Source organism: Delphinus delphis, chromosome 11 (genome assembly GCF_949987515.2).
Source record: "Delphinus delphis chromosome 11, mDelDel1.2, whole genome shotgun sequence".
Taxonomy (NCBI): Eukaryota; Metazoa; Chordata; class Mammalia; order Artiodactyla; family Delphinidae; genus Delphinus; species Delphinus delphis.
Window position 1 is genome coordinate 13029306 of NC_082693.1, and position 14956 is coordinate 13044261.

Genomic DNA, 14956 nt, shown 5'->3' on the forward strand with positions numbered 1-14956 from the left:
ATTAGTAGTGTTTTTTTGTGGTTTTTTTTTTGCGGTATGCGGGCCTCTCACTGTTGTGGCCTCTCCCGTTGCGGAGCAACAGGCTCCGGACGCGCAGGCTCAGCGGCCATGGCTCACGGGGGCAGCCGCTCCGCGGCATGTGGGATCTTCCCGGACCGGGGCGCGAACCCGTGTCCCCTGCATCGGCAGGCGGACTCCCAACCACTGCGCCACCAGGGAAGCCCCATTATTAGTAGTTTTTTTTTTTTAAAAAAGCCTCTCCAGCCTTTGGGTAGAGAGGGCTTGTTACAGGTCTTAGATAAACTGGGATGAGTCTAGCATGTCTGCCTGGTCTGACTCTCTTGGGCTCTACCTAGACCCAAATCAGTCTTTGGGTGGAGAAAAAGAGGCAGATTTCATGTCCCTGACCGTAGACTCCCATTTCCTCTGTGAAGTTGGGTCAGCAGACAAGCTGGAAAACATACAGTGTCTTCAAGGAGCAGATGGATTGAAACATTAAAAATCTGTTTTGTTACAAGATTTTGACTAACAGAATAATTTAACCAGAAAAAAAAGCGCTCAAACTTTGTTCCTTCTTCAGTGATATTTATTTATTTTTAATTTTTAAAATTCTTTTTTTTTTTTTGGCCACACTGCGCAGCTTGTGGGATCTCAGTTCCTTGACCAGGGATTGAACCTGGGCCATGGCAGTGAAAGCTGGGAATCCTAACCACTAGGCCACCGGGGAACTCCCATTCTTCAGTGATACAAGAATATCATTATTAATCACTCAGACTCTAATTTGGAATTTCTATACTGTTAATATTGATAAGAAGAATTGAATGAAAGTGAGAGAATGTCTTTTGTAGAAACTGGTTTTCTTGGTGGTCTTATCTTTGAGGTGGATGCAAATACTTTATTACTATTATGATATGTGTTATTACGTAGTACAGTATGCATTCAGCAGTTTTCTCTATCCCGTTATAAAGAATTGTGTAATTGTGACATGTTTCCTAATGAATCACCTTTCCCACAGCAGTTTTTTTTTTCCTTCTTTTTTTAAATAAATTATTTATTTTTGGCTGCATTGGGTCTTCGCTGCGATGCGTGGGCTTCTCATTGCAGTGGCTTCTCTTGTTGCGGAGCACAGGCTCTAGGCAGGCGGTCTTCAGTAGCTGTGGCTCATGGGCTCTAGAGCGCAGGCTCAGTAGTTGTGGCGCATGGGCTTAGTTGCTCCGCGGCATGTGGGATCTTCCCGGACCAGGGTTCGAACCCATGTCCCCTGCCTTGGCAGGTGGATTCTTAACCACTGAGCCACCAGGGAAGCCCCAGTGCACTAATTTCTAATACACTTTGAAAAATTCTCCTTTGAGGAAAGAATGGGCTGTATCCTATCAGCATCTAGTAGTTATTAATTTTATCAGCAAGGATTTCTTTAACCCCCAATATTAATTCACCTATGTGTTTATTAACCATTCATTCTCCTGGACTGGACACTCACAAATAAGTCTCTGCTGGCAGAAGTGAGGCCCGTGGCCTGAGTAGCACATTTTCCTCCGTTGTTAGACATATGTGTGTAATGAATCAGTACAGGTTCTCCTAGTTCCAAATGTACTTGATTTTACACGAAGTAGGCCTTTTCATGGCTGGGCTTCCTTCAACGAGGTTATTTATTTGTAGTTCAGCAAAAAAGAAATATAAGGCTTAAAAGAGCTTTGCTACTTAGTGATAAATCTGTCCTTTCAAGGACCATGTAAAAGCAGGTGAATATGTTGAATAAAACTTTTAAAGTGTTCTTCTTTTGCCTTTAGACCTTAGCTGGATCTCCAAAATACAAGTGAATCAACCGGCAGTTCTGAGGCGTGCAGAACAAATCCAGGCCCGCAGACCCGTGAAAAAGGAGTGGCAAGTAAGGGTTCTTCTTGAGAATTCTCTCCCTGTCGTTTACAGCCCTGGTCTCTTCCCTCAAGGCCACGAGATTGAATTTTGCTCAAGATGCATCTCAACTTAAAAGATTGCAGCTGTCCATGACTTATTTTCATAATTCATATATGATGATGATGGGTTGGAGAACGATAACACGTTTATCCAAACAAGTTAAAAATCTTATCACTCTTGAGTGGCAAAGCCACAAATGAATTTGAGGCATCTTTATTCATGAGTGAATTAAATGGCATATTTTGTCAATGTATTTATTCAGTTTCTTAGACGTACCTTCTTTGGTTGGCTTCTATTTTAATTTTAAAACCGTAACACCTAAACCTGGCGTGTCCGCTGTTGAGGCCCTGAGGTATGAGTTGACCTTCTTTGACCATCATGTTTACCATACTAATTAATTTTCCTAAATCATTTTTCAAAATTCGAAAAATGATGTTTCATAAAGTACTTGTGGTCAGCATATTCTTCAGTGTGTACCAACGAAAGATGTGCTATGCATCTCAGGACTAAAAGGCATTCAGAGTTTATTTCACAAGTGATTGAATCCTTTAGGATGACAGGTCACATTTTGCTCATCCTTAGAAATAATCTGATTGCAAAGATAAAAGGAATTCATCAGAATGAGTTGTGAAATATGAATATTGTTTAAAAATTATAATTGGATTAAATTGAAAAAAACCACAAAAAACAAAGAAGATGGAGACTCCTTTTACAGTGTCTCATTCCAGACCCCAGGCTGGAGGTAAAATGTACGATACAAACTCTTGTTCCCAAGTTCTCCCCTAGCGGGTGGCCGTCTGAGGCTCCTTGTGAATGAAATGGAAAAGTCACATGTGGGGAGACTTGATCTATTAGGGATTTCAATTTGGGTTACCTATGGGAGAAAAAACATTTATAAGCTATTTTCTCCCCTTTTATTTTATTCTATGTAACCTTCACCTTGTTGGTCACTCTTGAGCATGTATCAGAACATATGCCTTAGAACATCATAGACAAGAGATTTTAGCACCCATATGTGCCTAATGGTTCTTTACTAACTAACTGGGTTGGAGATTAATTATTTTTTTAAACCTTGTTTTTAACTTTTCTTCAAACCAGGCTGCTTGGCTCCTGAAAGCTGTTACCTTTATAGATCTTACTACACTTGCAGGCGATGACACCCCTTCCAACATTCAAAGACTCTGTTATAAAGCCAAGTATCCAATCCGGGAAGATCTCTTAAAAGCTTTAAATATGCACGATAAAGGTAACGTGTAGTCTGTCTGGTGTTTACCGTTTTTACAATAACAGTTACTACATCTAAGAGGACTTAAGATTCAGCTGTTAAAATGATGGTAGCAATAAAATCCATGATAGAATTGTGTACATAGAGAAATAATTGAGATTCTTCTCTGAGAAACAGCAGAGGAAGAATCTGAGTCTCATTTTTAGGTCAGTTCTTTCCCATCATGGATTAAAGTTGCAAGTATTGAGTTTATTTTTCTTTCTAGTTCTTCAGTTTTGGAAGTTTTCTATCTAGTGACTCTCAAATACTGATTCTGATTCCCTAGCCACATATGAAAAAGCCAGTCTCATTACTTAATAATCACACCTCATACATAAAGTATTTTCTGTGAGTAAATGAAATGCTTTTGAGAATAAAATACAAATGGGATATATTGCAAGCTTGTATATTAGGTTAAATCTTTTGAAAAAAAGTTATACTCACTCTCTTCGTATACATGAAAGAAAAAACTTTCTAAAGTTGCCGTAAGTTTAGAAGCTTAACATTTCAGAAATGGAGGAGATTTTAAGAGTCGATGCCCTTGTTTCTAAGTGAGGAAACTTGAGACCTGGAAGGCGAAATGATATTTCCAGGACAATGTGTGTTGTTACTCAATGGGCTTGTTTTAGGAATCAGATCTAAACCATGAAGGGATCCTTCATGGTTCCCAGGTGCCTGTCTATAATGAATGCAGCTAGAGATGCTGCATTGGCCCAATGCAGGTATTTTATCCCAAAGAGTTTGTAGATAACTTACAGACCTAAACAAACCTACAGCTTTTGAAAAGTAGTATTTTTCTTTTGAGTTGACAGTAAAACACCTACCATTTATACCACTGAAAAGCAACAGCTTTGTATGAGTCCTATGTTATTGTTTTACAGTGGCTATTTGATTTTTCAGTTTAAGATCTTATTCCTCAAAATGAGGGCTTCAGATCCAGATTTTATTATTTTCTGCAAAAGAGGGAATAGAATTAGGTAAATGTCGTTTTGCTAAACAGGTGTAACTTGTTTTATTGCACTTTGCAGATACTGTGTGTTTTACAAATTGAAGGTTTGTGGCAGCCCTGCGTTGAGCAAGTTTATCGGCGCTGTTTTTCCAACTGCATTTGCTCACTTCATGTCTCTGTCACATTTTGATAATTCTTGCAGTGTTTCAGACTCTTTTTTTTTTTTGTGGTACGCGGGCCTCTCACTGTTGTGGCCTCTCCCGTTGCGGAGCACAGGCTCCGGATGCGCAGGCTCAGTGGCCATGGCCCACGGGCCTAGCCGCTCCGCGGCATGTGGGATCTTCCTGGACCGGGGCACGAACCCGCGTCCCCTGCATCGGCAGGCGGACTCCCAACCACTGTGCCACCAGGGAAGCCCCTCAGACTTTTTCATCATTGTTATATTTGTTATGGTGATCTGTGATCAGTGATGTTTGATGTTACCATTGTAATTCTTCGGCATTTTTTAGCAATAAAATATTTTTGAATTAAGGTATGTACTTGTTTTAGACATAATGCTATTTCACAGTTAATAGACTACAGTATAGTATAAACGTAACTTTTATATGCACTAGGAAACCAAAAAATTCCCGTGACTCACTTTATTGCGATATTCGATTTATTGCGGTGGTCTGGAACTGAACCCGCACTATCTCCAGGGTCTGCCTGTACTACCCTGTAAGGTTCACTTACATTTTTCTTCATCTGCTGTCCTGTTTGAACGCTGTAAAAACCTGGATTTTATTAGCTGCATGGAATAAAACAGTTTCATTGGATCAAGGCCACCAAGTTTACTGTTTAGGAATTTTTTTACAAATGGCACTATGTTAACCTCCAAGAACAATGTATCAAAAGTATTTTATTCCAGTGCTTGCTTTGGCAGCACATATACTAAAATGGGAACGATACAGAGATTAGGATGGCCCCTGTGCAAGGATGACACGCCAGTTCGTGAAGCGTTGCATATTTTTTTTTAAAAAAGAGTTAAACATAGAACATGGCACCATAAAACTCCTAGAAGAGAGCATAGGCAAAATATTTTCTGACATAAATTGTACCAATGTTTTCTTAGGGCAGTCTCCCAAGACAATAGAAATAAAAACAAAAATAGACAAATGGGACCTGATCAAACTTGCAGGCTTTTGCACAGCAAAAGAAACCATAGAAACAAAAACAACAACAACAACAAAAACAAAAACAAAAAGACAAGCTATGGAATGAGAGAAAATATTTGCAAATGATGCAACAGACAAGGGCTTAATCTCCAAGATATACAAACAGCTTATATAACTCAACAACAGAAAAACAAACAACCCAATTGAAAAATGGGCAGAAGACCTTAATAGACATTTCTCCAAAGAAGACATACAGGTGGCCAGTAGGCACATGAAAAGATGCACACCATCACTAATTATTAGAGAAATGCAATGAGATTATCACCTCACACCAGTCAGAATGGCCTTCTTCAAAAAGTCTACACATAACAAATGCTAGAGAGAGTGTGGAGAAGAGGGAACACTCCTACACTGTTGGTGGGAATGTAATTTGGTGCAGCCACTATGGAAAACAGTGTGGAGGTTCCTCAGAAAACTAAAAATAGAATTGCTGTATGATCCAGCAGTCCCACTCCTGGGCATATACCCAGACAAAACTATAATTCAAAAAGGTTCATGCATCCCTATGTTCATAGCAGCACTATTTACAATAACCAAAACATGGAAACAACCAAAATGTCCATTGACAGATGAATGGATAAAGAAGATGTGGTACATATATACAATGGAACACTACTCAGCCATAAAAAAGAACAAAATAATGCCATTTGCAGCAACATGGATGCAACTAGAGATTATCATTCTAAGTTAGAAAGACAAATATTACGTGACATCACTTATATGTGGAATCTAAAATATGGCACAGATGAACCTATTTACGAGACAGAAACAGACTCACAGACATAGAGCACAGACTTGTGGTTGCCAAGGGGGAGGGGATGGGGGAGGAAAGGATTGGGAGTTTGGGATTAACAGATGTAAACTATTATATATAAGATGGATAAACAACAAGGTCCTACTTTATAACACAGGGAACTATATTTAATATCCTGTGACAAACCATAATGGAAAAGAATATTAAAAAAAAGAATGTCTAGATGTGTATAACTGAGTCACTTTGCTGTGCCGCAGAGATGGGCACAACATTGTAAGTCAACTATACTTCAATTAAAAAATATAATAAAATTAAAAATATATATCTATTTTATTCCGTTACGGTGATAATGAGAAAATGATCCACGTTGTCAAGAGCCAGAAGGGAATGTGGAAAGTAAAAGCCTTTTAATTTGTTGCAGCATCGTAGGGGAATTATTTTTTCTCTCATTTTGATTTCTGCCAATGTTGAAGTGTAAATAATAATTAAAAGCATATTGTGTGACTTGAACTTCACATAAACTAGGCTGTTATGATTTCTTTCTTCATAGGCATTACTACAGCTGCCGTTTGTGTTTATCCTGCCCGGGTATGTGATGCAGTGAAAGCACTAAAGGCTGCAGGCTGTGATATCCCAGTGGCATCAGGTAAAATTTGTGGCTTCTGTTGTCGTTTAATCAACATGTTTCCCGTTCTTCAACTCAGACACTTTGGAGTAGTATCTCTGTAGTTTTATTCTATGATTTTAATTAGTTTTATATATTTAATTGGTTGTATTTATCTATTATTTTCATATTTATTAATTGCCTGTTGAGTAGCAGACATTATATGTATTAATTCCTAAGAATATAGAACTGTATCTCTGTCCTTAAAGGAAACTTACCTGTTTAGGAGGAATAGTCAAGTTTAAAAAAATATTGTAACACAGGACATGTACTATTATTTATATGTAAAATATAACAATAAAGATATGCAGAAGGTACAGTTGTAACCCCGAGTGGGTAGTGATTTATTCTGCAGAGGTTGACGACACTCAGTGGGTAGGGGGATGCTTCGCAGAGGAGATAGTAAGACCCCTGCCTTGGGTCTTAAGATTAAGGAAGAGTTTAGAGAGTTGATAAGCTAAGGAATGGTGTTTTAGACAGAGGAACTAGCACATGTGAAGGTGCAGAAGCACAGTTCAGGGAACTGAAATGGCTTTGTAATTGTAGGATCCTAAGGTAGGACAAAGGCAGAGCTTGGGAGTTGAAGCTGGAGAGGCAGATTGGGGTCAGATCCCATGGGGAAACCATACCAGGCCGTGGCATCTGGGTTTTATTTTGGTGACGGGGAAGATACCAAAAGATGTTAAGCAGAGACATACCATGATCCGCTTCATGACATAGTTAGGTTAGGGGATGGTAGTGGACAAATTATGGAGGGGTGAAATGGAGTTAGTTAGACTCATCACGGGCCACATGGGAGATGATGGGAGCCACCCCCAAGCCTGAAAGATAAAGAGAGTGTGTTCAAGAGTTTTTGACTTAAGATAGATGTAGGGACTTACCTGGTGGTCCGGTGCATAAGAATCTGCGCTCCCAATGCAGGGGAGCGATCCCTGGTCAGGGAACTAGATCCCACATGCTGCAACACAAGGCAGCAAAGATCTGGCACAGCCAAATAAATAAATATTAAAAAGAAAAAAAGATTACTGACTTAAGATAGATGGAGTAGGAGAACGAGGCACGAGGGAGGGAAAAGTCTTACTAAAAGCTTCCCTGTATGTGTGTGTGTGTGTGTGTGTGTTTACATATGGATAGATACATATAAAATTAGATTCTCCTTTTAAAAAGTATTAGAGGAATATCCTGGTGCTTTAAAGAAGGAAGCTAAGAAAATCATTATTTTATTAGGGATACATCAAAAGAAACAGACTATACAGTATTTATATACAACCTGTTTGTGAAGATTCCCAGAGTATCTGTTAGCTAGCTACAGCTTTATCAACCTTCATTTTTCATTAGCCTCAGTCAATTCAGCTTTTCCTTTATACAACAGGGAAACATGCTCTCCTCTAAGGTAACAGACCCAAGGAATTTAATAACATCAAGGAAACATGAAAGGTTATCTCTAGACACAGGAATGGAATTAATGATTAGCATGTTAAAAATGTTAATACTTTTTCCAAAGTGTCATTGTGTATTTATTTTCCTTTTATTTATGCGTGGCCCTGCTCTTCCCAGTTTACCCCTGCCCCAGTTTTGTGGGCGAATTAGGTGCTTTTCCATCGTGCAACATCTCCCCTTTATTCTCATCTGCTTGGCTGTTCACTTTAAAATGGGCAGTGGGAGGAACCTATATTACAATTTGGTTACAACAGCTCTAAATGGGAATGAGTAAATCATGACAGTGATAGCCAACTTGGTCATGAGTAGGATCCAGAACTGACTAGTGTCCATCAAGACAGGGCTGTAGCTACTATCTTATGACTTTCACTTTGACGATGACATATCTTCTTAATTGCTATTTACTTAAAGCACCCCCATGAGCATCTCTGTAGCAACTTAATTTCAGGTCTTCCAAAGGATATAATACTAATATTTATCCTAACGTCAGTACTATATAAAATTGCACTCAGTTTCTTTATACCTCACTTTGCAAGGTAGGCATGAAGTTCTGAAGTGTCATTCATGCTTTGGTCTAAATGCTAATTTTTTTGGTCTGAAATTCTTTGTTGAGATACTGACCAATTGAAATTTGTCTCCCTCCCTCCCTCTCTCCCTCCCTCCCTCTCTCCCTCCTTCCCTCTCTCCCTCCCTCCCTCCCTCCCTCACTACCTTCCTTCCTTTCTTTTTTTGTTTTCTTCTTTCTCTACTAGTGGCCACTGGCTTTCCAGCTGGGCAGACTCATTTAAAAACACGATTAGAAGAGATCAGATTGGCTGTGGAAGATGGAGCTTCAGAAATTGACGTGGTAATTAACAGAACCTTGGTGCTCACAGGCCAGTGGGAAGGTAAGCGCACACACATCCTTACCCAAGAGGGAGATTTGGTTCTTCCCTGGTCAGTCAGATGGCAAGGATCTGATAAGAGGCAGCATGGCGTGGAAGTCACTGTTCTAGATTACAAGTCCCTAGATCAGAGGGTGAATTAAGGAGAAAACTCGACCAAGATTGCTCATCCTGCCCACCTGCATGAACTTTTTAGATCCCTTTAGGTGATTAGTTATTTCCATGCAGTGGATTATTAACTTTTATTCTATTCTCTACTGTTTTGCTACTCAATACAAAAATCACTCCAGGCGAGTCTTTTATGCAGAGTTTATTTTAATATGATGGAGGAAGCTTCCCTTTTTTATGTTAATCTTTGTGGGTTTGGAGGATGTGGGATTATTAATTAGTCTGCTAAGTCTGTTTTTACTCCTGTTCTTGAACGTAGCTCCTCTGGGTATTATTACGTATTCACCTTCGAGATTCATGATTTACTATCATGTCAGTTATAATAGGGCATTTCCCATTCCAGTAACAAGCTATTGTTTTTTTGATGGAATTGATTTTACCTCTGCCTTAAATGTATTTTGTATACTTAGAGATTGTTGATAGCTAAAATAAGTACAATTCTGTATTTCAGAAAAATCATTGTAACAAGTAGTTTAAGTAAAAATTTTTAACACAGTCATAGAATTAAGCCAGAATAACGTGTTGTCTCTTTAGATATGTGAATATCAAATAATTGGCGTATTTTATTCTAATTACAAAGGTTATACCTTCTCACTGTTAAAAACAAAAGTTCTGACCAGTAATAAAGAAGTGGATGTTCTACATAATCTCATCCTCTACAAATAACCCTTGATAACACTGCAGTGCACAACTCTGCAAACTTTTTTCTCTTCATATACACACATGCAACTCCCATCCTTCTGTTAAGTTTAAAATGAAAATTTTTAAAAAGTGAAAAAATTAAAATTAAAAATAGGACTATATTTAATGTATTTTTTCTTAACCTACCTATCGGTCTTGCCAATATCTCATGGATATCTGTGACTCTATCCATCATTCCATCTATCTCATCTTCTGTAAATTATAATTCCATTGTTTATCCATTAAGAATTGCTTTTGGTTATAGAGCAACAAAGATTCAGTCAGTGGTTTAAATGCTCAAGGATTTACTCTCTCACATGAAGTTGGGAAGTAGGTGTTTCAGGGGTGTGGTGAAATACAAAGTTCTTGGAGACCTGGACTACTTTTATCTTCCACTTCCAAAGAGCGTGGCTTCCGTCCTCATACTCAAGGACAGTCCATTGTCTGTGATGGCTTTTGAAGCTCCAGCTTTTACATTCATCTCCCGGACAACAGGAAATAGGGGCTTGTCCGGTCCCCAAATCTCACACACCATCTTTGCTTACACCTCATTGGCCCTAAGTGAGTTCCATGGCCAGGCTTGGCTGCAAGTGAAGCTGGAAAAGGTAGTCTTTTGGCTTGGAATATTAGCTACATTCCCATGCATTCTTTTTTTTTTTTAATTTATTTATTTTTGGCTGCTCTGGGTCTTCGTTGCTGTACGTGGGCTTTCTCTAGTTGCTGCAAGCGGGGGCTACTCTTCATTGTGGTGTGCGAGCTTCTCACTGTGATGGCTTCTCTTGTTGCAGAGCACGGGCTCTAGGTGAGCGGGTTTCAGTAGTTGTGGCACAGTAGTTGTGGCTCGTGGGCTCTATAGCGCAGGCTCACTAGTTGTGGCACGCGGGCTTAGTTGCTCTGCAGCATGTGGGATCTTCCCGGACCAGGGCTCAAACCCATGTCCCTTGCATTGGCAGGCAGATTCTCGACCACTGTGCCTCCAGGGAAGTCCCCCCATACATTCTTAATATGTTAGATGGTGCACATTTCTGTGCCTTAACGGAAAGGAGTTGGCAGGGAAAGAGAGTGGGCTGCGTGAGCCAAACAGGATGTGATCATAAAACGCCTCACAGCAAAGGTTGAGGCAAAACAACAATAACAACAGTGTTTAAATAAAAAGATTTATGAAGTCAAAAGGCACAGCTGTCTGGACAGCTATGAGGCAGGTCATCTCAGAGATTCCAGTAGCCCCTGGGAGCATCCCTGTATTCAAGGAGAATCCAGTCACACAGCAGTTCTGAAGGATCTAGGAAAACAAATGTCAGGCCATGCCCATTGCCTGATACTCCCATCTGTACTTACCAACATCTTTTAAGCCTTGCCAGGTTTAAATTCTTGACAGTTCACAAATATCTTTTCGTGCTTTTGATTTTTGATCCTTTTCTTATAGTTCATGTGTGCTTTGGGCAGTTGCAATCATTCTTAAATGGCTTATTTTAAGTAGATGTCCCTTGTCCTTGTATATTAATTCTGCTTGTCTGTTCCTTGTCATAGATTTCAGTTAAGATTTAGGGCCTAGAGTAAGAAAAAAATGAGTCAGCATAATAACTTAAAACAAATCTAGAAATAAACTCTATGTCATTTAGTTGGATAAAAAACTGTATGTCCTTTATTTTTTATTAAGTAGTTACAGATATAGAAGTATAGTTTATATTATAACTTGTGCTCTTGTCTCTAGAATACTACTAATTGGAAAATAAAATACAATAGGAGATGAGATTTGATGTAATTGCCTTTCCCTTAATGAACTAGAAATGGTTGTTTTTAAGAACTGATAATTTCCCAATAACAAACATTCATGCAAAATATAATAACACATCTTTGTCCCAGACCATACTTTTCTATTAACTCTTTTTATGGTGTTAATAACCTCTTGACCCAAAACAAATTGAAAAGGAACATTTAATACTAGAAATTTAATTCTAACTAGAAAACTGCAAATGTCTTAGGCCTTTTTTCACTGCAGTATTTTACTTAATTTCAGTTCTCAATTTGATTACGTATTGTATTTTTCGGTGTCATGTTTTAATATTAGCTCTTTACTAAAATATGAGCCTAACATTGATTTCTTGGAATTTGCTGATGGAAGTGTCTGTGAGGCTGTTCCACCTTCTAATCCAGGCTCCTCTTCTCTGTGCACTGAGGTGTGTAGGACACTGGTTAAAGCACAAAAGAAAGCATCTTGTTTTCTAAACCTGGCCATTCAGAGTGTATCTTGTGACCCTTGTGTATGGTCACAAGGGTCCACAGTTTAGGGTATGAACTCAAAGGGGAGACTGGAGAGGGCTCGTAGTCCTCTTCTTGGATTCTCCTTGACGACCATTTAAAATCTACTCCCTCAAACTTGTAACTTTTCCACCCACCTTGAGGCTCCTTAAGTACTGGCAGACAACCTACCTGCTGCTTCTCGGGAAAGGTAGAATCTGTTACGCAGGAACTTCTCGGTGTCCTTGCATAAAATCTACTCCCCTTGCTGCTCCTCTTCTCCTTCCTCCTGAATCCAGTCCCTGGGCCGTGCTGTGGCTCCCACCTCGTATCTTTTTATTTAAACATCTTTGTTATTGTTGTCGTGCCTGGTCCTTTGCTGTTAGGCTTTTTACTGTCAGCTCGTTATACTGTCCTTCCCTCACTCCTTTCCATCTGGGTACAGAAACGTGCACCATCTAACTTATCGCTCCGGACAGTGGTTTTAACTGGATAGGGTGTGGAATGTATTGCTGGTTCTCAGAATTATCTGACAGATGTTTTCTGATTACTTGCCCCAGCTCCCTTCCTCACAGAATCTAGCACATTCCCCTGAGTATGTGTAACATCAGGATTGGGGGTTGGATGTAAGGGAGGAGTAAGATTCTACACTGAAAATCACTCTAGGTGATTTTAATTCCACCCCTTCTTCCCCTGCCATCCCATAGTCCTAAGGAGAAGCACTAACTTGGAGCATCTTTTTTGTTTGTTGGTTTGTTTTTAATATACTTCTGGTTCTTTTTTTTTTTTCTTTTTTTTTTGGCCCTGCCAAGTGGCATGCGGGATCTTAATTCCCCGACCAGGATTGAACCTGTGCCCCCTGCATTGGAAGTGTGGAATCTTAACCACTGGACTGCCAGGGAAGTCCCCCAAAGCTTCTAGTTCTTGATTCTGCATAGTTTAGGTGCCGCGTAATCGAAGCATTGCTGGATTTACATATTGATTAATTAGTACAAATCATATCTCCCATGTGTTGCCATTTATTTAACCTGGCTCTGCAGTTAGCCGTGAACAGGAGGCTTAAGGAACAGTGTTACTATGGTGTGTTTAGCCAGAAAGACATCTACTTCTGTGCTCTTGGGCGGATGGTTCTCCTCTCCCTGGGAAAACTGTGCTCTGAGATGAAGAGAGCAGCTCTCCCGTGCTGTACCGGGAGAGAGGGGGGGTACCTAGCCGGCCAGATGGGTCAACTGTCATTGGAGTCACAGACCCAGAACATACCCAGAAGGGATACATTGTGGAGGAAGAAGGGGGGTCACTCTAGGAGACCCGAAATAGTTGGTCTGTGCAGGGTCTTTGCATTAGACAGAACTTGGTTGGAATCCTGGTGCTATCGTCAGTAGCTATTTGCTCTTAGACAAGTTACTTAACTTCTCTGTACCTTCTGTTCCTTCTCTGTAAAATAGGAATAGCGGTATCTACTTCATGGGGTCATAATAGGGATTAAATTAGATAATGTGCGTAAATTGGTTATCCTGTTGCTTGGCCCAGATGAATCCCTCCTTGCCAACTGCGGTTTCTTCTCTTTCCGCCTCTTCCTCCTGATGAGGATAGTATGTTGTCAAGGGAAGTATCGACACAGCACATGCATTGAGTTAATGAGGAGGAACTCACACGGGTTTTAGTATTTATAATTTTGCCAATTTACACTGAGTCCTTGGGCAAATACTTCTCTCTGCCTCCATTTAAATAAGCTACCAGTGAGGGGATAAGACGTAAGGACTTCTGCAGTCTTTTAGAGCTACCACGGCCTGTGATTTTATATTTGGTGTTTTCATTGTCTGTGTATATTATTCCAATGATAAGGACTTGTAATACGGTATTTTTTATGATGATATTGAAGTTGACACCTCAGTTGCGTTCCATAAACAGTTCTTTGAAGAAAGAATTCACCAGAAGAGGTTCATCATCTTATAAACCTTATTGAGCAGGTTTTGAAAATTAAATGCATTCCATGTTCTGTAAATATACAAAGGTGTTCATTTTTCACTTTTTTATGACCTCTCTCTGTCTGCTGCATATATTTACCTAATACATTACCAGTGACATGGAAATGCTATCAGATTCAAGAATCTTCCAGGACCTTGAGCTTATTAGGACCTAGAACTGGCTTTCCTAGTTTTTGGAAACCCATTCCACACTGGAGCACCAGCACACATGACTCCAGAGGTGGCTACTTCTGTGACATTTTTCCAGCATTGTGTGTTCAGAATCACAACTGGAAATACTGTTTGTCTTCTGTATCCAGAGCCTCACGTACTTTTTTTTACCCCATTCAGTTCTTCAGCTTTGACTTGCTTTCCCACATTTGGTTTGTGGAGTACGTGTCTCATGACTCTCAGGAGCTTTAGGGTGAGAGAATGAAATATTCCAGCCAAAGCCACAGTATCTATCATTGTGTTGCATGCAAGAAGATCTTGAAAATCTTGACTCTGGGCAACTATTTATTTTTCTTATTCGCTTATTTTTACAAAAGAAGGGTGGTAGAAAGAACATCTCTTAAAAGAAGTTAGGATTTTTCTTTGTTTTGGAGAGCTGTTAATCATAGTATCTTACGAGAAAAGCAATCTCTAAATCTATAGACACTTTTTGGGGAGGAATCACACAACCCATAATCTGTGCTTTCTGTTTTGAGGGTTGTTTATAAAAGAAGAAATCTGGAGATACTTACGGTAGCTGTATGCTTTTATTTTATTATTATTTTTTTGATGCTATGATTCTTCAGAACTTCAAATACTGTT

The 14956-nt window shown here is 39.5% G+C and overlaps 1 protein-coding gene and 1 non-coding gene across 4 annotated transcripts in view; both read left to right on the forward strand.

Moving 5' to 3' along the window:
• The window catches only part of DERA (deoxyribose-phosphate aldolase), a 258807-nt gene that overhangs the window by 30188 nt on the left and 213663 nt on the right, over positions 1 to 14956 (forward strand). For all 3 annotated transcript variants that reach the window (XR_009521156.1, XR_009521155.1, XM_060024346.1), the window contains exons 2-5: positions 1791 to 1888; positions 3016 to 3163; positions 6649 to 6744; positions 8955 to 9089. Coding sequence is in view for 1 of the 3 variants with exons in the window: in XM_060024346.1 (XP_059880329.1) it covers positions 1791 to 1888; positions 3016 to 3163; positions 6649 to 6744; positions 8955 to 9089 (477 nt within the window). In the remaining 2 variants the exon portion in view is untranslated. The remainder of the gene's footprint in view (positions 1 to 1790; positions 1889 to 3015; positions 3164 to 6648; positions 6745 to 8954; positions 9090 to 14956) is intronic.
• On the forward strand, positions 5037 to 5140 carry LOC132434696 (U6 spliceosomal RNA). The gene has a single exon (XR_009521409.1). It is a non-coding gene; the product is annotated as a U6 spliceosomal RNA (small nuclear RNA).